The sequence below is a fragment of the Cololabis saira genome, chromosome 20 (genome assembly GCF_033807715.1).
Source record: "Cololabis saira isolate AMF1-May2022 chromosome 20, fColSai1.1, whole genome shotgun sequence".
In the NCBI taxonomy this organism is placed as follows: Eukaryota; Metazoa; Chordata; class Actinopteri; order Beloniformes; family Belonidae; genus Cololabis; species Cololabis saira.
The window spans coordinates 356,247-382,684 of record NC_084606.1 but is presented as its reverse complement, the minus strand read 5'-3'; the positions used below and the strand labels follow the sequence as shown (position 1 = coordinate 382,684).

At 44.3% G+C, this 26,438-nt stretch overlaps 1 protein-coding gene across 1 annotated transcript; it reads left to right on the top strand.

The window, feature by feature from the left end:
• LOC133420888 (NLR family CARD domain-containing protein 3-like) lies at nt 1-26,373 on the top strand. Its single transcript, XM_061710771.1, has 8 exons — nt 1-12; nt 1,666-1,873; nt 4,032-5,796; nt 6,063-6,236; nt 9,314-9,487; nt 11,637-11,807; nt 25,675-25,721; nt 25,825-26,373. The coding sequence occupies exons 1-8, from the start codon at nt 1-3 to the stop codon at nt 26,361-26,363; spliced, it is 3,090 nt and encodes a 1,029-aa protein (XP_061566755.1). The 3' UTR covers nt 26,364-26,373.
• The last annotated feature ends 65 nt before the right edge of the window (nt 26,374-26,438 follow it).

Below are 26,438 nucleotides of genomic sequence, written 5' to 3'. Positions count from 1 at the left end.
ATGAACCCAGCTGTTTGTCCTTGAAGAGCGACTGGTCAAATGAAAGAGGCATTAACTTTAAAGGAGACCAAAATTTTTCTCCAGAGAGGTGAGATGTATTTAAACACATTAAATGTATTTAAATCAGTCCTCATGTTAGGAAATGTCCCCATGTTTCTCCCTGAGTAGATCTATGTAGTCCTGGACCCCTGTGGTCCTCCCTCACCTGATGGTGATCTGAGCTTCCTCCTCATAGATCTTCATCTCCTGTCAGGAGCTTTTTCCTCTGGTTGACACATCTGGAGGTCTCACCTTCCAGAGGACTGATCCTGATGATGATCCAGAGTTCCTCTTACTGATCCTGATGATGGTCCAGAGTTCCTCTTACTGTTCCTGATGATGGTCCAGAGTTCCTCTTACTGATCCTGGTGATGGTCCAGAGTTCTTCTTACTGATCCTGATGATGGTCCAGAGTTCCTCTTACTGATCCTGATGATGATCCAGAGTTCCTCTTACTGATCCTGATGATGGTCCAGAGTTCCTCTTACTGATCCTGATGATGGTCCAGAGTTCCTCTTACTGATCCTGATGATGGTCCAGAGTTCCTCTTACTGATGCTGATGATGGTCCAGAGTTCCTCTTAATGATCCTGATGATGGTCCAGAGTTCCTCTTACTGATCCTGATGATGGTCCAGAGTTCCTCTTACTGATCCTGATGATGGTCCAGAGTTCCTCTTACTGATCCTGATGATGGTCCAGAGTTCCTCTTAATGATCCTGATGATGGTCCAGAGTTCCTCTTACTGGTCCTGATGATGCTCCAGAGTTCCTCTTACTGATCCTGATGATGATCCAGAGTTCCTCAGCTGCTTCATGTCTCCATCAGTTGCCCGTCTTCTTGATCTCTAACGTTTCTTGGAGCAGAACTGGATCTTGTGAACGTGTGAATGAGCAGAGCTCTCACTGAGGTCACATGTTCTCGTTGGATCAGCAGGACTAGTAAACCTTCACCACCACCAGTCCTCTGGTGGACTGTCCTCATCCAAACAGGACTTCATGGACCTTCAGCTGCTGTTTGTCTCTGTGAGGACAGACATGACGTGAGCTAATTCTTCCTGGCTCCTCCACAGAGTGGACCAGCAGATCTCAGAGTCCCTCAGTGGTCCATCTGTCCAGCAGCATCAGACCCAGCTGGACTCCATCTTTCAGGTCTGTACATGAACAACAACTGCTTCTCCACCTTTTGTCCTGATGTCCATCTGCATGCTGGTCTCTGGAGACCAGTGGACTGTCAGTCTGTCCATCATGGACCTGATGTTTGTCTCCATGCTGGTCTCTGGAGACCAGTGGACTGTCAGTCTGTCCATCATAGACCTGATGTTTGTCTCCATGCTGGTCTCTGGAGACCAGTGGACTGTCAGTCTGTCCATCATTAACCTGATGTCCATCTGCATGCTGGTCTCTGGAGACCAGTGGACTGTCAGTCTGTCCATCATGGGTCTGATGTTTGTCTCCATGCTGGTCTCTGGAGACCAGTGGACTGTCAGTCTGTCCATCATGGACCTGATGTTTGTCTCCATGCTGGTCTCTGGAGACCAGTGGACTGTCAGTCTGTCCATCATGGACCTGATGTTTGTCTCCATGGTTTCAGTCTGATTGTGTTCTTCATGTGGTCTTCTGTTCCAGCTGCTGGAGGACGACATCGTCATGTTTGTGAAGGACCAGCTGAAGAAGATCCAGAAGGTTCTGAGTCCAGATTACCCAGAATCCTCAGAGAGTCTGGAGGAGGATGAAGATGAAGAGCAGGAGAGCATCAGAGAGACACTCGTGAAGATCACAGTGAAGTTCTTGAGGAGGAGGAAGCAGGAGAAGCTGGCTGACCTCCTGCAGAGCAGTAAGACGTTTCTCTGAACATCTGAGCTGCTGGATAAACCACACCCAATGTCTCAGTAGATGACCGACATTCACAGATCAGACACAACATTAAACCCACTGGAAGGTGGAGGAACTCAGCTCATCTTCTGTTAGGAACATCTCATTAATAGGGTCATTAATATCCCAGTAAATTAAAGTTTTATTCTAAAGAGTTGAACCGTGTTGATTCAATATTCATTTCCAGCAAACACAAAATAAACACAACTTGTGTGTCTGAAGGGAATCCTAGAGGAAACACTGTTCTTTTTTTTAAAGTATTTTTTATCCCCGATTTTTTCCCATTTTCATCACCCAGTGCTCCTACCTAAGTGACAGTCCTGGGGCCTCATTTAAAATGGACTGCGTAAGATTCAGACTAAAAGTGCACGTACACCCAAAAGCCGAAAATGGCGGGCGCAAAAAAAAATCCGGATCAATAAAACCATGTGCACGCAATCTTGCACGCAATGTTCGCTTTATAAATCACAGTCCAGCTGTAAAGCTGAGCAGCTGAATCCACCTCATATCCCGCCCTCTACATGCCCACTTTTTACCATAAATGCATATGGATGAGCCTACTGAGCATGCGCAGTGGCTTCCTGCAGCCTGTTTGGCGTCAGAATGAATGAGAGGGTGTCCAGCCACCGTGCCACTGAATTTCACTGATATCTGAGATCGAGATGTTGAGGATGAGGTGGAGGACAGGAAAACCACATTATATTGTGGTCACAGTAAAAGTAGAAAAATAAATAGTATAGAATAGAGCGAGTGAGTGGCAGCACGCTGTTGCTGCGCGGAATGCCGTGAGTGCCCCGGCGCAACAGGGGGGGGCATGTCCCCCCGTCTTTTCAAAATCATGTTTTTGTCCCCCCCACTTTTTACAGTTTAAAAACTAACGGTAGCATCTGCCATTAATTGCAAATCATCGACATACGAGAACGGCCTGGCAGCCCCGCTTCACCCCCTGCTCCCCCTCCTCCTCCCCCTCCTCCCCTCAGAGCTGCTCAGGGCGGGTTTATGGCGGTTTTAACGCGGGACCCTAATTTAGGCTTACACCCGCACCTAAAGGTTTCACGCGCGCGTAAAACTCATTATATATATAAAAAAATCTGTGTCCCTTTAGGGAAGAAATGAGGGGCTCTGTGGAGCCCCTAAACGCTCTATGAAGCCCCTCATTTGTTCTGTCTTAAAGCGGTGGGTGAAGGAGGTTCCTGCTGTGTCACTCGGCCCTCCCCCTCCTCCCCCCGACCAGAGGTTGCCAGGTAGGCTGCAGAATGCAGCAGGAACGTAGGCTGCCATGGCTGCGATAATCAGAGCCGAGCTGGCAACCCGGATGCCGAAACAATACTGACTTGGTGATTGGAAGATAGGTGGAGGGTGGAGCTTCATGCCAAAACAAAAAATGACAACATAAACATCAGTTGAGGGCTGCAACTCCTCTTTTTAAACTGGAATATCCTGGCTTCAGTGCTGTTGTCAGTGACATAAGTATTTGAAATGAACATGTTTTTTAAATGTCTGTTGACATATCGGGGTCATTTTATGATTCGTTTTATTATTGCTCTTACATACAGCTCCTTTAAGTAAATTCTTACGGGAGGGTCCTGGTTGCCGTAAAGATAAGCAGATTTTTCGGTTAGTTTTTTCTTTTTAGATCCGAGGCTTTGCGTAGATAGCGGCTTCCGCAACTTTCAGGCGCTTTTCTGCGCAAGCAAGCTTTATAGATGAGGCCCCTGAGCATTGCTATCCTCTACAAACCCCGCGAGGGCCCTGCACTGAGCTCAGGTCTCCTCCTTAACCTGAGGAGTGAGCAGGCCGCATCTTTTTACCAGACAGGGTGGGACTTCTCTGGGGTTGGGGGAGGGGGCAGTAGAGCCAGGACTGTGTGCATGTTTTTTTGAGGGTAGCTCACATTGCTACCCAAGGGAACACGGGGAGAACATGCAAACTCCACACAGAAAGGCCCTTTCACCAACCCCACTCAGGGTGTGGGCACTGAAGTCATGGGGTAACTAACACGACTAACACTGAACGGCTGATCAGTGAATGTTGAAATGCAGAATCTTTAGAGGAAGTAGAACTGGTTGTGGGCTGGTTTTAAAGCACTAAGTGGTTTTCTTTATTTCATCTTTATTTAGATACTGTTGCTGTCGTTTGTCAATCCAAACTCAAAGATCAGCTGCAGAAGAAGCACCAGCATGTGTTTGAGGGGATCATTAAAGCAGGAAAGAAAACCCGTCTGGAGCAGATCTACACGGAGCTCTACATCACAGAGGGAGGGACCGGAGAGGTCAACGATGAACATGAAGTCAGACAGATTGAAGCAGCTTCCAGGAAACCAGACAGAGCAGAAATGGCAGTCAGACAGGAAGACATCTTTAAACCCCCACCTGGAAGAGATGAACCAATCAGAATGGTGATGACGAAGGGAGTGGCCGGCATCGGGAAAACAGTCCTAACACAGAAGTTCAGTCTGGACTGGGCTGAAGGCAGAACCAACCAGGACATCCAGTTCCTGCTTCCATTCACCTTCAGACAGCTGAATGTGCTGAGAGAGGAGAAGTTCAGCTTGGTGGAACTAGTTCATCGATTCTTCTCTGAAACAAAAGGAATCTGCAACTTTGAAGGGTTCCAGGTCGTGTTCATCTTTGACGGTCTGGATGAGTATCGACTTCCTCTGGACTTCCACAATTCTACAATCGTCAGTGACCCCAGAAGGTCCACCTCAGTGGACGTGCTGCTGACAAACCTCATCAGGGGGAACCTGCTTCCTTCTGCTCGCCTCTGGATCACCACACGACCCGCGGCAGCCAATCAGATCCCTCCTTACTGTGTTGACATGGTGACAGAAGTCAGAGGGTTCACTGACCCACAGAAGGAGGAATACTTCAGGAAGAGGTTCAGAGATGAGGAGAAGACCAGCAGGATCATCTCCCACATCAAGACATCACGGAGCCTCCACATCATGTGCCACATCCCAGTGTTCTGCTGGATCACTGCTACGGTCCTGGAGAACGTCCTGGAGAACGTCCTGGAAACCAGAGAGGGAGGAGAGCTGCCCAAGACCCTGACTGAGATGTACATCCACTTCCTGGTGGTCCAGGCCAAACTGAAGAAGGTCAAGTATGACGGAGGAGCTGAGACGGATCCACACTGGAGTCCAGAGAGCAGGAAGATGATGGAGTCTCTGGGTAAACTGGCTTTTGAGCAGCTGCAGAAAGGAAACCTGATCTTCTATGAAACAGACCTGAGAGAGTGTGGCATCGATATCAGACAGGCTTCAGTGTACTCAGGAGTGTTCACCCAGATCTTTAGAGAGGAGAGCAGGCTGTACCAGGACCAGGTCTTCTGCTTCATCCATCTGAGTGTCCAGGAGTTTCTGGCTGCTCTCCATGTCCATCAGACCTTCATCAAGTCTGGAGTCAACCTGCTGGAGGAACAAAGAAACACCGACCTCCATCAGAGTGCTGTGGACAAGGCCTTACAGAGTCCAAACGGACACCTGGACTTGTTCCTGCGCTTCCTCCTGGGTCTTTCACTGGAGACCAATCAGAACCTCCTACGAGGTCTGATGACATCAAACCAAATAAGTTCACAGAACAATCAGGAAACTATCAAATACATCAAGGAGAAGATCAGTGAGGACCTGTCTGCAGAGAGAAGCATCAACCTGTTCCACTGTCTGAATGAACTGAACGATCGGTCTCTGGTGGAGGAGGTCCAAGAGTCCCTGAGGTCTGGACGTCTCTCCACAGATAAACTGTCTCCTGCTCAGTGGTCGGCTCTGGCCTTCATCTTACTGTCATCAGGAGATCTGGAGGTGTTTGACCTGAAGAAGTTCTCAGCTTCACAGGAGGCTCTCCGGAGGCTGCTGCCGGTGGTCCAAGCCTCCAAGAAAGTTCTGTAAGTACCAACAGACACATGTTGGACCTCTGGAGTGGAGGCTAGTTTCTGACTAGGTCTGGTTTTACCTCCACATTTCATGTTTTCTTCACTTGTTCGGGCTCTTTTTTTCAGCACAACCTCACATGAATGAGTTTACGTTGGATTTCCAGAGACTTTAATGTCACGTTGGACCTAAAAGACCATCAGAAAAGTTGGAGTCACAACTACATTTTCTTCAATAACAGTGAAATAACCTGGTTTTTGTTCTTTTCTTCCGTCTGCAGACTGAGTGGCTGTCACCTCTCAGAGGACATCTGTCCACTTCTGTCCTCAGTTCTCAGCTCTCAGTCCTCCAGTCTGACAGAACTGGACCTGAGCAACAACCACCTGCAGGACTCTGGACTGGAGCAGCTGTGTCCTGGACTGGAGAGTCCACACTGTCACCTGGAGTCTCTCAGGTCAGGATTCATTCAAGGCTTTTCCTGCTGACTCCCTTGCAGCAGATAATTCACTTCAGTCCAGTTTTACTGGTAGGACCCACTTCACTATAAACTCACCTCAACAGTACACACAGAAATCAAAGGTTTAAACCTCAGTGCGGTCTAATCAGTACCATATTATTGATTCTTGATTAATGTAATCTTGATTAAGTTATGGAAACCACACTTTCTCTCCATCTTTCTGGATGTCTACTTTAAAACCTGCAGTTGTGAATTAAACCACGGGGCCGACCTGCTCTGACCTTTGACCTTCTGTTCCTGAGGGACGACACCGTCCAACGTTGTTGACACTGAAGCTGTAGTTCTGTCAACAACATCATCCAGCTGTGCAGCAGCAGGATTCAGGATTCCAGCAGAATATCTCCTTCCACATGTTGATTCCCTGGAGAAATCCAGGATTACTGCGTTTAGCGACGCTGGGTCACTACAACCCACTGATGACTGTTACCATGACGATGAGGGATGAGGAAGTGGTGCTGGATGACCATCAGCTGAGCCGACTGTCCATCAGTCATGTTACAAATAGATATACTGTTTTCTATAAACTCTCCTGACGTGACACATTCACCGTCCTCAGAGTTGTCGTGGACGTGAAATCAACCATGAGCTGGTTTTTGCAGCCTCTAGCGGCCAGTCGAGGAACTGCAGCGAGTCAGAGTTCCTCATGAGACCCGACCCAGAAGTGAGATGGTCGGCGCTTGGTCTCCACCTGGACAGCCAGCGGTGAAGGATGACACGCCGTCAAACATGTCACCGGTTAGACTTGAGGTCCAGAGAAAACTCTGGAGTCCCACATTGTTTTGGTAGAGTTACACAGCGGTACCACACTAACTTAGTGCTTTAGTGGCCAGGTGCGTACCCCGAGTTCATGGCGGTAAACATGTGGTCAAACCCAGAAATGGAGCGCTAATCAGTGATGCAGACAGGATAGATGCGCTACGACACACAGGCCGCAACAGGAAGTGATGCAGAACGCCCTTCAGTGTCATGAGGACGAGGTATTTGTCAGAAGCTGCATCAACGTGACCATCAGTTTTTATCCTCTGGTCAAAAGCAGAACGTGGAGAATCATCCAGAAACACTGGAGGAGGAACCAGGGGTTCTTCATCCCACATCCTCACACCTTGGAGGTGGAACCTCCGTCTGTACCGCTGTGTGTCCGCATATCCGTCCATCCAGGTGAACATTTCCATTTTGGACCAGGATGAGCCGACATCTTCCAGTCCAGTTTTCCTGCTCACCACAGTACTGAGACCGTCCTTGTCAAGGTGTTCAATAACATCCACATAAATGCAGACTGTGGAAGAACCACAGTGCCGGTACTATTGGACCTCAGCGCAGCAACTCCTACTGTTATAGTATTTTACTAAAGCCACTGGAGAACTGGGTCGGGCTTTGTGGACCAATATTTGACTGGTTTGAGTCTCACTTAAAGGACAGTGACTACTCTGTGTCAACATGTAACTTTACATCAGAATCAACACAAATTAAATGTGGGGTACCCCAAGGTTCTATCCTAAGACCCTCGTATTTTACATTTACAAGCTTCCGCTAGCTCAGGTAATGATAAACAACAAGATAAGTTACCATAACTATGCAGATGACACACAGATGTACATTTCAGTGTCACCAGGAGACAATGAGCCCATCCAAGTGTTGAGTAGATGCAGAGAACAGATCAATAAGTGGATGTGGGATAATGTTCTTCAGGTGAACGCAAACAAAACTGAACTAGTAGTTTTTGGACCAGATGAACAGCGTTTAAGAGTCGGCACACAGCTTTAGGTGTTACAGCTACAAACCACTGATGAGACCTGAAATTCTGGTGTAGTCGTGGACTCAGACCTGAAATCTGGGTGTAGTCGGGACTCAAACCTGAAATCATGGTGTAGTCATGGACTCAGACCTGAAATCTGCCTGTAGTCATGGACTCAGACCTGAAATCTTGGTGCAGTCATGGACTCAGACCTGAAATCTGGGTGTAGTCATGGACTCAGACCTGAAATCTTGGTCCAGTCATGGACTCAGACCTGAAATCTGCCTGCAGTCATGGACTCAGACCTGAAATCTGGGTGCAGTCATGGACTCAGACCTGAAATCTGGGTGCAGTCATGGACTCAGACCTGAAATCTGCCTGTAGTCATGGACTCAGATCTGAAATCTGGGTGTAGTCATGGACTCAGACCTGAAATCTGGGTGTAGTCATCGACTCAGAACTGGACCTCCAGAGACATTAAAACATGTACAAAGTCGTCCTTCTATCACCTGAAGAAAATCTCCAGGATCAAGGACTGATGTCTCAGCAGCAGGACCTTGAAGAATTCATCCATGTTTATCTTCAGTGGACTTGATTACTGCAACGGCGTCTTCACAGGTCTGACTAGCTGTCAATCACACAGCTGATCCAGAACGCTGTTGGTTCACACCAGAACTTAGAAGGTGGACAGATCAGTCCAGTTCTGAGATCTTTACACGAGCTCCCTGCACCTCAGAGAATAGACTCTACTGGAAGTTTAAAAATCACTGAATGGTTCAGGACCAAAATACATCAGAGACTTGTTGCCATAGCAACCACCCAGACCTCTCAGGTGTCCTGGTTCAGGTCTGCTCTGTGTCCCCAGAACCAGAACCAAACATGGAGGAGCAGCATTCAGCTTCTATGCTCCACAGATCTGGAACAAACCTCCAGAAACCTGCAGGAACTGGAACCCTCACTTCCTTTGAACCAAATTAAAACTTGTTTGTTTACAGCCTTTGATGGATTATTGAAACTATTCTGAATTTAACTTTAAACAATGATAATATTATTTCTTAATTGTAACTCTAGTTTAAGTCTAACTTTTGTTTATTCTGCCATCTGCACTAACTCATGATTTAATTTCTTCCTCTTTATTTTTCATGTTTTTCTCATGTAAAGCAGCTTGAATTGTTTGTTGCTGAAATGTGATTCAACACAAACTTTACTGAAGACACAACTACATTTTCCTCCATAACAGTGAAATAACCTGGTTGTTGTTCTTTTCTTCCATCTGCAGACTGAGTGGCTGTCACCTCTCAGAGGACATCTGTCCACTTCTGTCCTCAGTTCTCAGCTCTCAGTCCTCCAGTCTGACAGAACTGGACCTGAGCAACAACGACCTGCAGGATTCTGGACTGGAGCAGCTGTGTCCTGGACTGGAGAGTCCACACTGTCACCTGGAGTCTCTCAGGTCAGGATTCATTCAAGTCTTTTCCTGCTGACTCCCTTGCAGCAGATAATTCACTTCAGTCCAGTTTTACTGGTAGAACCCACTTCACTACAAACTCACCTCAACACTCCACACAGAAATCAAAGGTTTAACCCTCAGTGCAGTCTAATCAGTACCATATTATTGATTCTTGATTAATGTAATCTTGATTAAGTTATGGAAACCACACTTTCTCTCCATCTTTCTGGATGTCTGCTTTAAAACCTGCAGTTGTGAATTAAACCACGTGGCCGACTTGCTCTGACCTTTGACCTTCTGTTCCTGAGGGACGACACCGTCTAACGTTGTTGACACTGAAGCTGTAGTTCTGTCAACAACATCATCCAGCTGTGCAGCAGCAGGATTCAGGATTCCAGCAGAATATCTCCTTCCACATGTTGATTCCCTGGAGAAATCCAGGATTACTGCGTTTAGCGACGCTGGGTCACTACAACCCACTGATGACTGTTACCATGACGATGAGGGATGATTGAGTGGTGGTGGATGACCATCAGCTGAGCCGACTGTCCATCAGTCATGTTACAAATAGATGTAATGTTTTCTATAAACTCTCCTGACGTGACACATTCACTGTCCTGAGTTGTCGTGGACGTGAAATCAACCATGAGCTGGTTTTTGCAGCCTCTAGCGGCCAGTCGAGGAACTGCAGCGAGTCAGAGTTCCTCATGAGACCTGACCCAGAAGTGAGATGGTCGGCGCTTGGTCTCCACCTGGACAGCCAGCGGTGAAGGACGACATGCCGTCAAACATGTCACCGGTCATATTTGAGGTCCAGAGAAAACTCTGGAGTCCCACATTGTTTTAAATATGAGACCCGAAATCTGGGTGCAGTCATGGACTCAGACCTGAATTATGGGTGTAGTCGTGGACTCAGAACTGAAATCTGGGTGTAGTCATGGACTCAGACCTGAAATCTGGGTGCAGTCATGGACTCAGACCTGAAATCTGGGTGTAATCGTGGACTCAGACCTGAGATCTGGGTGTAGTCATGGACTCAGACCTGAACTTCCACAGACATTAAAACATGGACAAAGTCGTCCTTCTATCACCTGAAGAAAATCTCCAGGATCAAGGACTGATGTCTCAGCAGGACCTTGAAGAATTCATCCATGTTTATCTTCTGTGGACTAGATTACAGCAACGCCGTCTCCACAGGTCTGACTAGCTGTCAATCACACAGCTGATCCAGAACGCTGCTGGTTCTCACCAGAACTAAGAAGGTGGACACATCAGTCCAGTTCTGAGATCTTTACACAGGTTCCCTGGACCTCAGAGATTAGACTCTAAAATACTTCTGGTAGTTTAAAAATCTCTGAATGGTTCAGGACCAAAATACATCAGAGACTTGTTACCATAGCAACCACCCAGACCTCTCAGGTGTCCTGGTCCAGGTCTGCTCTGTGTCCCCAGAACCAGAACCAAACATGGAGGAGCAGCATTCAGCTTCTATGCTCCACAGATCTGGAACAAACCTCCAGAAACCTGCCGGAACTGGAACCCTCAGTTCCTTTGAATCAAGTTAAAACTTGTTAGTTTACAACCTTTGATGGAATATTGGAACTATTCTGAATTTAACTTTAAACAATGATAATATTATTTCTTAATTGTAATTGTAATTCTGCAAACTGCACTAAAACCCGTGATTTAAACTTTTTCCTCTTTATTTTTCATGTTTTTCTCATGTAAAGCAGCTTGAATTGTTTGTTGCTGAAATGTAATTTAACAGAAACTTTACTGAAGACCGGGAGAACAGTTGGAGACACAACTACATTTTCTTCAACAACAGTGAAATAACCAGGTTTTTGTTCTTTTCTTCCATCTGCAGACTGAGTGGCTGTCACCTCTCAGAGGACATCTTTCCACTTCTTTCCTCAGTTCTCAGCTCTCAGTCATCCAGTCTGACAGAACTGGACCTGAGCAACAACGACCTGCAGGATTCTGGACTGGACAAGCTGTGTCCTGGACTGGATAGTCCACACTGTCACCTGGAGTCTCTCAGGTCAGGATTCATTCAAGTCTTCTCCAGGTCCAGAGAACATGCTGCTAAACGTGTCTGCAGCAGGACACTTGAGCAGAGAACATGCAGCAGACCTGTGTTGTGTGTCTGCAGGCTGTCAGGCTGTCTGATCTCAGAGGAAGGAAGTTCTTCTCTGGTCTCAGCTCTGACCTCCAACCCCTCCCACCTGAGAGAGCTGGACCTGAGCTACAACCATCCAGGAGAGTCAGCAGCGAAGCTTCTGTCTAGAGTGGAGGATCCCCGCTGGAGACTGGACACTCTCAGGTAGGACACACTCAGGTAGGACACACTCAGGTAGGACACTCTCAGGTAGGACACTCTCAGGTAGGACACTCTCAGGTAGGACACTCTCAGGTAGGACACTAGTGCTGCAGCTATCCAATATGTTAGTAATCGAGTATTCTACTGAAAATTCCATTGATTAATCGAGTAATCGGATAAAACATATTTGTGTTTAGTTAAAGAGCAATTATAAATATACATTAAAGCTGCAAGCAGCGATGAACAGCCCTTACACCCTTGTGCACGTTCAGGCTGCAGTGGAAGCTTGTATGACTTGATGTAGATTCTTCAGGCCTGGACATTTATGTCAAACCATTATGGCAGAAAGTAGGAACTATCAGATATCGACCAATCAGATGAAGGAGTGGGCCTAATTTCCAGCAATAATGTTCAAGGACTCAAAACTGAGTCCGATGATGCCACCCACGACTCTTTATCAACCCAATCAATCAAACCACTCAAACGTTATTGCAGAAAATCAGAACTTTGAAATATTGACCAATCAGAAGAAGGGGCGGAAGGAGGGTGAAGGAGTCAAAACCGAGTCCGATGACACCACCCACAACTCTTTATATCAAACCATTTAAAAGTTATGGCAGAAAGTAGGAACTATCAAATATGGACCAATCAGATGAAGAGTTGCATGCTTTTTGGCATCTAGCGTCGCCACGGTAACGCTTTAGACTGAGAAAAGTAATATGTGTCGTCGCATGATGGAGACGAACATTTTGATGTATAACACACCTGGGTGCACGTTACGGTTCGGGCCTTATAAAATGGCTTATTAAATGGCATAAATTGCACCAAAATTACACGATTAATTCAAAATGGCCGACTTCCTGTTCGGTTTCGGCCATGGCGCCAAGAGACTTTTCTTTAAGTTGTGACATGATACAGGTGTGTACCGATTTTCGTGTATGTACGTCAAACCGTATTGTGGGGCTTGAGGCACGTAATTTTCTAGGGGGCGCTGTTGAGCCATTAGGCAACGCCCATTAATGCAAACCATTAAATATCACATTTTTCGCCAGGCCTGGCTTGATGCAAAATTTGGTGACTTTTGGTCACGTTTAGCGGGGCAAAAAGGCATTTTGTCAGAAGAAGGAAAAAAAACCCGAGAACATTTCCTACAGATACAACCTTCGCACTGTCAGTGCTCGGGTGCTAATAGGATGTCAGATGTTAATTGACATTACCAAGACTAAATTATATAATACAGTAGGTTCATGGCTGTGCATTTAAAAACCCTGAACTTCGAGGCCGGTTCTAGGGGGGGGCAGGGGTGGGGTGGGCTGTGCCCATCCAAACGTGCGTCCTGCCCACCCAATCAAAGTTATGGGGATCATTTATTTTTTTATAATTTTATTTTTTTTATATATATATAAAAAAATATCACAAAATATCTGTACCGTTTCTGATTGGGTGGGCACTGCGCATCATTTTTAGACACTACAATGAACGCATACCGCAAAAGTTGTGTCTCGGAGACGTGAGACGTGGTCAGAACAGCAGACACACTGAAGGCTGATTTACGGTTCCGCGTTACACCAACGCAGAGCCCCCGGCGTAGGGTACGTGGCGAAGCGCACCGTTCGTCCCGCGTCACCGCGTAACCTACGCCGTAAAGCTGATTTACGGTTCGCCTCACACCAACGCAGAGCGGTGCGCGTCGCCGCGTACCCCGAGACGCCTCTCTCCATCCCGGTGTTGTGCCAAAAAGTGATTTCCTGCTAGGATCTGATTTCTCCCCTGAAAATTGGTCTTTTTTACCTGCCAAAAATGGATTGAAGGCCAAATACAATTAATAAAAGGTTGTTTCTACCTAAATATGATTTGATCTCATTCTTGAGCTTCATAATAGACTAGATTCAACTAGAGCACACAGGATTGCTTTTAACTCTTTTAAAGGACTATTACAACACAAAATAGGCATTTTCACCTGACAAACATTGATTGAAGGCAAAATACAGTTAATGAAAAGTTGTTTCTGCCTAAATATGACTTGATCTCATTCTTGAGCTTCATAATCTGAAAATCTGACGTTTTAGCGCTATCGTTCAACGGGCTGCTGTGCGCGCTCCCGCGGCCAGAAATCAGAAGAAATCAGATTATGGCAGGCAATCACTTTTTGGCACAACACCGGTGTTCTGCCATTTTTTGCTGCTTTGCCAAAAAAATGCTACCTAATGGTTTTCTACCTTTGTAGAGCTACAATTTTACTGTGTTTTACTCCCTAAAAGTGGTCCTTGTCTCTTGCCAGGTCGTCATTGTAAATAAGAATGTTCTTAATGACCTGCCTGGTTAGATAAAGGCGAATGACTGAATGAATAGCAAATAAAGCAATAGAATTGGTTTTTTTTTTCTCTTTATCGTATTCACAAAGTGTAATGCAATTCATGTCATGGGTAGTGTATTTTGAAGGATAAAATACTCAACATCCCATATTATCCATATTACATCGTGCAAGAAATGATTGGCGGGGCAATCAAACTTTGAAACTTGACTGTGCACATGCACAGAACCACAAAGTAGCATTTCTCGGCAGGTAGCAAGGATTGGCAGAACACCGGTCCCAAGCCGGAGTAAATGCAGAGGGTAGTGCCAGGAAGAGCAATTGGGTAAGCATACTGTGGAGAAGATAGATGAACTGATATGATGATAGCATAGTTTTCAATGCATTTCAGGGGTTTGACCCCCCAAAATTTTTTCTGCATGGCCCACCCTACGTTTCAGTCTGCCCACCTTAGTGGGCCTCGCTAAATCCGGCCCTGCTGAACTCACACCAGTTGATCAAATTCACTGCCTTCACTCAAAAACTAAGGGCCAAATCCACAAAAAATAGATTGTGCCCGCAAATAGCGCTGTGAATTGCGCCGCATTTGCGCCCGCAATTTGCCCCGCTTTAAGGTCCTATTCACAAAAGACTTTGCTCTAATGATATGCCGGCGCAAACACGGCCATAAAGTTTTGCAGCTGAGTGCAATTTTCCCTTGTCTGAGTAAGTGAGCGGAGCTGTTTCCAGTGTTCTCCATATTTCAGCACACAGATTGGTCCATAATGAAAACTGCAGAGAGCACATTAGCCTCAACTTTCACGTATTTGTACTTCTCTAGTATTTCACATGTATGACATAAGCATGCGCGGATTAATGCACAGGCAACCCTAGGCTGCAGCCTAGGGGCCCCACGTGTGGAGGGGCCCTTGGATTGGTCAGACTATTTTTTTTTAATGTAAATACATTTGTCGTTCTTCCGTTACAATGTTGTCGCCTGTCAATCTAAAGGCTGATTTACGGTTCCGCGTTACACCAACGCAGAGCCTACGGTGTAGGGGTACGCGGCGAAGCGCACCGTTCGTCCCGCGTCACCGCGTAACCTACGCCGTAAGGCGTAGGTTACGCCTAGATTTATATGTTTATATGGTGGAATTGTTTGTAATAAAGCAGCCCCTTACTGTATGGATGAATCCTGAGCTCCGTCCTGTTATTTTTATTTTTAAATCCGAGATAAGTCCACAACCCCACTTGATCTGACTGTCTACAGCAGGGGTGCTCACACTTTTTCAGCATGAGAACTACTTATAAAATGATCAAGTCAAAATGATCTACCACCTACTACAAAAAATGCAAAACATATATTTATTTATAAGTATATTGAGGATTCTTTATATCGCATGAGCCAATAATGCTCAACACAACACAACACAATTAACTATGTACATTTTTTTGTCATTACCCGAGTTTACTCTGATGACTTGCACTGAATTGAATCAGCCAGGGATGCATAGTCCGGACGGTAACTGCTGACAGCCAGCCTCAAGCACACTTCCAAATGTTCATCAGTCATGGTGGAACGGTACTTGGACTTGATGATCTTCATGTGGGAAAAGGCTGACTCACATAAATAAGTGGAGCTGAATAATGCTGTCAAGGAGGTAGCACATTTCCTCATGTTGGGGTACTTTACTTCTGTGAGTAAGTTCCAGAACTGTCCATGAGCTCCGGACTTCAGCTCAATGTCAGCTTGTAGTGTCAAAATCTCATCTTCCACTCCAGAAGAGTTCAGGTGAAACAGTGTTGCAATTTTTGATGCAAGTGAATCAACCTCAGCATCTTCCCGAAAAGGATAGCACATGAACGTAGCGACTGGCTCGAGCAAAGAAAAGTCTTGAAAGCGTTTGTCAAACTCTGACAGACAATTGTCAATCTGCTCTGTGTAGCGTGCAGTGTCAATTTGCATACAGGCCTTCCCTTGCATCTCCAGCTCTGACGCCAGGTTCTGGAAGTTTGCCAAATCATGGCGCTGCAGCTTTGAGGAGAAATGTTGCATCTTTCGTTTGAAAGCATTTTGCAATTTTGGGGTCAAACCCCTGAACCATCTCACGTCAGTGTGTAGCAACAACTCAGAGTAGTCACAGTCAGCATTCTCCAGATGTGCACGGAATAGCCTTCTTTGAAGAGATCTGGCGTGAATAGAACAGGCGATCTTCGTTGCAACATCCATGATCTCTCTCATGTTGAGCATTTTAGCGCATAACGCTTGTTGGTGGATTATGCAATGGTAATTTAGGAAGTCCGGGAAAGCATCGTCCTGCCTGCACTTTGCAATAAATCCATTGAAGCGGCCAACCATTGCAGGTGCTCCATCCGTGGTGATAGACATCAATTTGTACACTGAGAGCTGCGTTTTCCCGATAAAGTTTTTAAGCGACTGAAATATGTCCTCTCCTCGCGTCTGTTCTTTCTTGGGCAGTACTGTTAATAGCTCTTCTTTTGCAGTCATATCACTATACACCATACAAATGAAAATGCACATCTGGGCTGTGTCACTCACGTCCGTAGATTCGTCCAACTGCAGTGAGAAACACTCGCAATCTCTGATGTCCTTCCCAAGTTGCTGGGTTAAATCCTCAGCCATGGCTTCACAGCACCGTGTAACTGTACTACTTGAAAGCTGGAGAGCTTTGATCGAAGATAATATTTCCGCCTTATTTTTAAAGTCTCAGAACAATGAGTCAGCTGCTTCAACGAATGCCTTTTTTACCACCTCTCCGTCTTGGAAGGACTTCTTGTTCTTGACGATGATGTGACTCACCCGGAACGATGCTTTGGTGGCGGCTTTCGCTTTTGAAGTGGGTTGCGTGAAAAATGACTGCTGTCCGGACAACTGGGATTTCAGTTCCTTCACTTTTCTCTTTCTCAGCTCGCTTTTCGGCGGGAAGTCGGTGTCGTATTTTCCATGAACAGTCCGAAAATGCCGCTCCACATTCCCCTTCAATGGTAGACTGGCAGATGAGGCAAACACACTTGGAAAATGTCATCGAGAAAAAAAAGTCCTCCTCCCATTCCGTATGAAAGTGATACGTTTTTTTCTTCTTACTTGGTCCAGCTACCTCACTCATTTTTATACCCTTTCTTAGGTTTGAGAGAAAAAACCGAAGGCTGAAAACTGGCCGTAACTCGTGGACAAGCTGTTAGTTAGCACTTATCGCAGTTGTTTGCTCATGCGCAGCGACCTATGACCTCAGACAAAATTCAGATGTCATCTGATTGGCTGCCCTGTATGTCAATCAAAAGACGGGATCGATGATAGGTTGACGTCAATTTTTTTAATGTCACGCGATCTACCAATAATACCTTCGCGATCGACTGGTAGATCGCCATCGGCGTATTGAGCACCCCTGCTCTACAGTCATGTCTGACCGTAGATTTCACCCTTAATATCATTCAGTATCACACAGGCTTGAATGATATAGAAGAGAAAGAGAAACAGAGACAGAGCGGGAGTGAGGAGTGAGTTTGCGCGCAGTTAATACACGCTTCGACAAGACGGTATTTGCTCCACTATTTTTGCGTGTGGCAAATAGCGCTGGCCTTTGTGAATTAGACGTTTTTTTCAATGAGGCTTATTTGCATAGAAAGGGGGCAATTTTGCGCCGAATGTATGAATATTACCTAATTTACATGCATGCAAATGGCACAGGCGCACCATGACACTATTTGCTTGGCAGCGCAGTTTGTGGTGCAATTCGCCCTTTGCGGGTGCTTTGTGAATTAGACGCTCTCTTTTTGTCTTATTTGCACCGGTTTAGCGGCCGCAAAAGCCGCGCAATCCTTTTGTGGATTTGGCCCTAAGGATCTTACCAAGAAATGTTCTTATTTCTAACTTATTTCTAACTTAAAAATGCCATTACACCTGATAATTATCAGTTATTAATTATCAATTATTTAGTTATGTCTCAAATTAATTATTTAACGCATTACAAATAAACCCCCTCCATTAATTATATCAGGGTTTAATTATCCACAACAACGTCCTCACCTTCCTTACTGTGCTTAACACAGCTCACTAATAAACTTAATTAGGTAGTTACGTGCAAACATAACTCATGCACCTTCATTTTTTAAAGTTTCACTTACTATCACAACTGTAGCTCGGGCATCACTGAAAGCTCGTAAGCGATGTAAATGTCGGAATCCCCACCTTCTGTTTTCTCTGGCGTTGGTGGTCGCTCAAAATGTCTGACTCTCACTTGAGGCGTGGCATTTTTTTAAATTTCCGGGCCTCACGCTGGAGGTAGGCCTGAGACGAGAGCCTGCACAGGGAGAGGCCTGACACGAGAGGTCTGCAGCCAGACCCTTCTCATTACTTCTGACACAACTGAAAGAGACTGGTTGAGGAAAAACATTCCTGCACGTACTTTAACAAGATGGAAAAGAAGGTATGCGCATGTCAAACCCCTGTTTTTTTAGTCATCTTGTGCTTTTCGATGAAATTGTATTGTAAGATTATACTGTTTTTTAATGTGTATGTCTTATATATGTGGCACCTTGCGTAAGTCTTGTAGGTGTTTTCTATGATAATTATAAGACTTTAGTTTTCACCGATAGTTGTCCGGTTCATATAAGTTGATATTACGCATATCTACTAAGGATATTGTATGTAGAATTACTATTATATACTGTTCTTATAGGTCCTCAAATCATACAAGTTTCATATTGTACACTTTTACTAAGGATCTTATATCTGGTTTGACTGTGATGAAGAATTGTGACAGCTTGGCCCCCCTGCAGGGGCAGGTTGCCCCAGTCCTACCTCCTGCAGGGCTTTGAACTGGACTCAACACATTTTAAGTAGCTCCTTCCTTCCTTCCATCACACCTTGGAAGTTGCCTCAAACAGACTTGGAACACTAGAGCACCCCATGAGGTGATTTTCGTCTGTGGCCTATTGTCTCACACAAGTTCCTGCGTTTTGCATCCCTGCTGAGGACAGGCACCAGGGGAGTGGATCGGACTTCCAGCCCCCGCAGAGACAAAAACCATATAAGGATTTCCTGTTGATAGATCACACCTTTGACTGTCTCTCACTGACTTGTTATTCCTGCCGTTTGTTCTTGAATAAAAAGCTTGTTACAAAATCACTCGATGTCAGCCCACCGTCCGAGACACTGCGTCTGTGTTGGTCTGCTGAATGCCGGCTGAATAAAATCTCTCACCACAAAGCGGACTTCTGAACTGGTTTGATAAATTCCTCAACAATTTGGTGCTGTGACCCGGATTGACAATAGACCTTTGATGGAAACTCCTCTTTGCAGACCAACGACACAATCAGTGACTTCAATCTAAATTTTCAAAAGGTAAGGGATCCACTTCCAAAATCCCAAATTATTGTCGCTGAGTTGTTGTCGAAAGTCTGTGGACTGGAGTACCAGAAAAAAGGTTGACGTCATCCTGAAATTTAGCTAAGTCCGCTGTGTGGTTGTGAGGGTTATTTTTTATTATTTTGTGTTATTGGGAACGTTATTGTAGAGATGTTTTTAGGAATGCTGGCAATTTCATAACACTTGAATTTGATTGTGTTCTGAGAATGCTCTGCTTCTCCCGCCTTAGAATTTGACTTGCTCTTCTAAAAAAGGTTTAATATCTCGGGTAACATTAAGAGAGAGAAATGGCCAGAGCGCCATGGTTGGTCTGAGTACCAAAAGTATAGTCCAGTGGGACTTATGGAAAAGTCCGGTGGGACTTATTGCATATGCAGGACTTGAGGTCCGTAAGTGTTAGAACACTGATATATTTGTGAGAAATAGACATATACTGTATGTAGAGGAACTGTTTTTATTTTATAAGTGGGGATGACACGCTCTCCCAAATGAGCTATATTTCATTTCTGCAAGAATCGACTCGCTCTTCTTTGCATCAACAGGAATGATTTGTATGCTCTGAAGTAGACTGATGATTTGTGGGTAAAAGTGAGTGTAATTGACTGTAAGAAAGTTTTTTCTTACAGTAAGAAAATGGAAAGTTTTTGGGAAGTTTTTCAGTTCTTTAAATACATGTATGGTAATCACGGTACCGATAGTTTTATTTGTTAGTTTTGTTTGTTACTTAGTTAGTATTAAATATTGTTAAAATAACTAAAAGCACTTCAAACTCCCTCAGATTTTTGGAGGGATGAAAGTAGACGCCGTAATGCAGAATCCCAAATAGCTTCGCTTACTGATCAAAATAAAAAAGCTGATGGCTCTACTAGAAGGATTTAAAAACACAACGCAGACAAAATAGAAATTAGAGAACCAGTTAAATGATAAAATCAAAACCTTTATCCGGTGAAACTGATTAAAGAATCAAATGACGATGACACTTCTGATGACGACTGGATTTTACAAAAATCCAAGATCTGTTGCCTACAAAATTTGGAGCCAAATAATAGTAAGAGATTTTAAATAAATAAACAAAAATGGCTAGAGGAAACAGCTGTTAAACTAACTTTCCCACATGATTTGAAAAGTAAAGTACTTGATGCGCAAACTACTACTAATGCTTGTAGAATTCCCTTTAATCCCACAACTGTTGCCAAAATCACACCGAGCAAGCTCAGACCTTTTATAATATTCATTGCCTTAACAGTTCAAAGGGAAGTAGATGATAATCCCAGGGAACTTTATGCTAAAATAATGTTGACAGCAAAAGAGAATTGTGGTCTGTCACGAGATCAGATTGATGGATTTCCTCCAGGGTACATGCAAAATATATATTTGCTAATTGCCCTCAACAAAGGGTAGGGCTGAATGACGCAAAAAGAATCTGAAATGTATGAAAATACTAATGTTTGTCAAAAGTGTTTCCTACACAGGTTGAGCGCTGATAGGAGGCGCAGAGGAACCAGCCAATGATCGGCTCCCATTGTGGTGAGCCAAATCAGAGCATCCCAATTTACATAATCTTATCCTGCCTATGGTAACTTCATCATGTAAGTGCATGGGAATCTGTCTGTGAGCCAACTATAACGTCTCTGAATGCATGTATAACTAATCTCTAACTAGAGGTGTCAAGTTACAAAGTACAAATACCTCATTACCTTACTTAAGTAGAAATTTTGGTTGTGTATGCTTCACTGGAGTAATTATTTTTCAGACGGTTTTTACTTTTACTCCTTACATCTTCACGCAATTATCTTTACTTTTTACTCCTTACGTTTTAAAAACAGCCTTACTCTATTTCATTTCGGCCTTTTAAAAAACTATCCAGTTAAATTGTGCCATCCGGATAGAGTGAATTTGGTTGTGGTTGGATGAGAAGTATAAACATAATTGGTTTGTACCTGTCTGCTCTCTGAAACACATGTTAATGCTCAATAATGCACATATATGGTTCTTTAATATATTTGCATTATACTAAGATGCATTCATTTTCAATGGCTTTTAGCCTTAATGGTTTTTCCCCGCTTATATTACTTTTACTTTTATACTTTAAGTACTTTTGAAACCAGTACTTTATACTTTTACTTGAGAAAAAATTTTGAGTTGATACTTCAACTTCTACAGGAGTATTTTTGAACTCTAATATCTATACTTCTACCTGAGTAATGAATGTGAATACTTTTGACACCTCTGTCTTTAAAACTCGTCCTGACCTTTCCTGTTTTCTTCACTGACGGCTCTACTTATAAAAATGGAATACCATACGCAGGTTATACAATTTGTGATAATTCTTAATTGTTGAAAGCGCCGCCTTGCCCTCCTCCAGCTCCACCCAAGTAGATGAAACTATATACACTGATCAAAAGGTAAAACTGTTACAATCTATAAGGATTCCAGATATGCTTTTGGTTGTGTACACAATTTTATATATTGTGGGCGAACCGAGGATTTACCACATCCTCGGAGACACCCGTTAAATGTGGTTAGTTGATTGATGAACTGTTACAAACCTGTCAACTACCTTCATCTATTGATTTGTTTGCCTGTTTCACTAGGCAAAGCTTCAGCTGACCATGCAGCAAAAGAAACTGCCAAATTTGGCTTACCTGTCTATGTAAAACTTTGCCCTTCTATACCCGCTAACGACCTGGTTTCTCCTAATGATGTAGCCCTCCTACAAGAGACTACTGAGGTGAAGAAAAACGGATTGTAGCATTCCCATGGTTGTAAAAATGTAAATAATTTGTGGGTCAGCAACGACGGCCACGTTGTGAAACCCACATCCTTGTATTCGCGAATAGCATGCATGTCGCATAGCTGATCACAGTTAGCAATCACAGATGAGCAAAAGGGGGAATGTGTCAGATAGTGTTGAAAGACTGATAAGCTCCAAGATTTGCATCCTATAAAAATATTGCAAACATTATCAACACTTCCCCCCACCGTGACTTTTTTGAAGCTCTGCAAATAGACATTATGTGAGGGATATGAAATTGTTCTTGTATGAAAATGTTCTTGTATGAAAATGTTCTTGTATGTGTAGAAAATTTTAAACTGGACTTAAATAGACAATGTTGACACCCGTCAATACCCATTAGGAAGCACAAACTCACGCCTCATGAAAGGATTATGGGTAGACCTATGACCATACCAAGCAATTCAGTTCTGTATATATGAAGAAGATGGACTTCCATGCCATGGATGAATCCATGACATCATTTTATTCTGCTATAACCTCTGCTGTTCAGTCAATCCACAGAAAAAATATAAGCTGTCCAGTCTCTTCCTAGTGGCAAACCATGCCACAACCCGGAGACTGGGTTTGTGTCGGAGAGGGCCTCGCTGGTCCAGGGCTCAGCACGTCCTGCACCACCGACACTCAAGGGTGGGGGGCGCTGGCCTGGTTCCACGCGTCCCACTGCGGGAGCACAGCTCCTCGACCATGCACCGGAGACCAGCCGATTCCTTCTTCTTTCTGTGGCGCCTCGTCGGAGCCATTGAGGGGAGCAATGCGGGCAGGGAAAGCCCAGGAGTAGCTGAGCTCCAACACCCAGGACCTCCACGACTGGTGGAGGAGCGGAGGAGCGGAGGAGCAGAGGAGCAGCGCAGGCCCCACAGACCCCCACAAGCGAGACAATTATGGTGTAGCATCGAGATGTGACTCCACATACTCTCCTTCTGAAGAACCGCTTGTTAAGCCTGGAACAAGCCAAAATCCACTGCCCGATTCCATTGAGGATTATAGCTACCTTGCTACAATGGTTAATCGCTGTTCCATACCTCTACCAAAAGGTGTTTACTGGATTTGTGGCATGAAGGCTTATGAATATCCTCCAAACGGTTGGTATTGCTAAAACGTTACATACACCTGTCACGACTAGTTTGTTTGATTGCTTTAAAGAACAGTTAGGACACGTTGGTTACTTGATATTTGAATTTGTTTTGTTGGCTTGTTGTTATTTGACTTCTGATCACATGTTTAAGGTTCACTTGCAAAATATGTATCACTACTCCACTGTAATTCAACAAAAAGAAAAAAAAAAAAATTGTGAATTGATGAAGAATTGTGACAGCTTGGCCCTCCTGCAGGGGCAGGTTGCCCCAGTCCTACCTCCTGCAGGGCTTTGAACTGGACTCAACACATTTTAAGTAGCTTCAACTTCCTATCACACCTTGGAAGTTGCCTCAAACAGACTTGGAACACTAGAGCACCCCATGGGGTGATTTTCGTCTGTGGCCTATTGTCTCACACAAGTTCCTGCGTTTTGCATCCCTGCTGAGGACAGGCACCAGGGTAATGGATCGGACTTCCAGCCCCCGCAGAGACAAAAACCATATAAGGATTTCCTGTTGATAGATCACACCTTTGACTGTCTCTCACTGACTTGTTATTCCTGCCGTTTGTTCTTGTATAAAAAGCTTGTTACAAAATCACTCAATGTCAGCCCACCGTCCGAGACACTGCGTCTGTGTTGGTCTGCTGAACGCCGGCTGAATAAAATCTCTCACCACAAAGCGGACTTCTGAACTGGTTTGATAAATTCCTCAACAACTGTCTTATGTCTAACTTACAAGTTTCAGATAAAAGAGACAAAAACTTTATAAAATGTATATATATCTTTTCCATATGGGAACACACATCATTTAAAAGGTTAGGTGTTTTTCCCACGTGTTTCAATTGAACTTTCATTTGTGTCAAGCAAATTTTAAGTTCTATTTGAGTTTTAAGTTAAAGTCTTGATAAGATTTTGTGTTTTGTGTTAAAATAAAATTCTGAGCCCTGCTGTATTGGAGCACATTAGCCACCAGCGCTACTTGATGTTTTATCCATCAATGAATACAGAGATAAAACTTAAAACTACACAGTTAACTTTATTACGTTTTTATTTTTCACCCTCATCTCTCTACAGCTCTGTGTTTTTACAGATTAAATGTGTTAGACACATCGACAGTCGTAATAATTAACAGAAACCCAGCCCTCCACAGGGCTAACGTTATGTTAGCAAGGTACCGTAACGTTAATCTCATTAATTAGTGCTACGTTAACTTTGTTTGACCGTGTCTGGGTGACGGTCCTCCCTCTGGGAGTAACAGGGTGTTGGTGGAGAAGCTGCAGCATTGAGGACGTACTGTTGTGTATCAGCTCTGTCTTACAGTGAAACAGCAACAGTGTTGCCTTGGTGTCCAGCTGGAAATCACCCACACTTTTGACATTTTCTGCCTTTTCTTTTGGTTTAAACCAAACATATCCTCCTCTTTCTTATTCCTTTACGTGCGCGGCGTCAGCGTGTTGTGTTGCATTAAACGTAGTCCGGGGGAAATACCTGGTTTGAGCTGCAAAATTAAACGATTCCTCGAGGCAGAAAAAATTCCTCAATCATGTTTTGTAATCGAATTACTCAAATTATTCGAGGAATTGTTTCAGCCCTAGTCTCGTTTTGGACAACGAAAATGAAGACACATTTTAGCAGAGTTTTTATTTTGTAATCTACATTTTAGTCTGGTTGTTATTCCTCTACGATTTTGCATTATATATTTAATTATCATTATCGTCACATGACCAGCATTTTCGTCTCGTCTCGTTTTCCTGCGGTGATAAAGATTCGTTGACGACGAGATTTAATCATAATTTATCCCAGGGTACGTCCCAGCGTCTACTGTCTCACCGTAGTTTTTATTTTGTAATCTACATTTTAGTCTGGTTTTTATTCCTGTACAATATTACATTATATATTAAATTATCGTTATCGTCACATGACCACAATACGGAAGAGTATCAGGGCCAGGCAGGAGAAAAATAGAAATAATATTTTAGAGGAGGAAAATGTTCTTTTCATTATGCACTTCGAGGAAAAAGTCGAAATGTAGAGAAAAATGTTGAAATGTCAAAATGAATGTTGAAGTACCATTTCGAGAAAAAAGTTGAAATGTTGAGAAAAAGCTGTGACATCTCTGCTTCCTCTGAGAGAGACTGAGCCGGTCTGTTTATGTAATAATTGCTCGGGGGTTTATGTTTATGTTTATGTTCATGTTCTGGATCTCTGAAAAGCCTCTAGAGACAACATCTGTTGTATTAGATGCTATATAAATAAAGTTGAATTGAAAAGTTGAATTGAATTGAATTGAATTGACCCTCCTCCTCCTTCCAGGGTGGAGCCTGCTGGACAACGATGGCTGACACCAGGTCTGAGGAAGTGTAAGTGTGTTTTTATTCAACCATCTTCACTCCTTCATGAGTCCATCAGTGATCAATAACTGATCAATAATAACTGCAGCTGCTTGTTTGTTCTCTCTATCAGATTCCTGTCAACTCACCGTCGACACAAACACAGTCAACAACAAGATCAAACTGTCTGATGACAACAGGAAGATGACACGTGTGGGGGAGGTTCAGTCGTATCCTGATCATCCAGACAGGTTTGATTTCTATCCTCAGCTTCTGTGTAGAGAAGTTCTGACGGGTCGCTGTTACTGGGAGGTCCAGTGGAGCGGACATGTTTATGTATCAGTGAGTTACAGAAGAATCAGCAGGAAAGGAGACTCTGATGACTGTAGGTTTGGAGGAAACGATCATTCCTCGAGGCTGTACTGTTGTCCAGGTGGTCGGTACCGTGTCTATCACAATAACAGAGAAACATCCATCACCTCCTCATCTCCATGTCCAGACTCTGGCAGAGCAGCAGTGTACGTGGACGTTCCTGCTGGAACTCTGTCCTTCTATGAAGTCGTCTCTGACAGACTGATCCACCTCCACACCTTCAACACCAGCTTCACTGGACCTCTCTGTGCTGGATTTGGATTCTGGTTTGGTTCGACAGTGTCTCTGTGTCCAGTTTAGTCTCCAGAGTCTCCGGTCAGAGAAACCGTCTCTGTTGGATCCTGGACTTGGACTCTGGTTCTGGTTCCTCAGAGT

Coding starts and splice junctions, on each gene's coding strand:
- LOC133420888 (XM_061710771.1), top strand. Junction 11,808..25,674: donor TGGAGACTGGACACTCTCAG/GTAGGACACACT, acceptor TCCTCCTTCCAG/GGTGGAGCCTGCTGGACAAC. Junction 25,722..25,824: donor GACACCAGGTCTGAGGAAGT/GTAAGTGTGTTT, acceptor TCTCTCTATCAG/ATTCCTGTCAACTCACCGTC.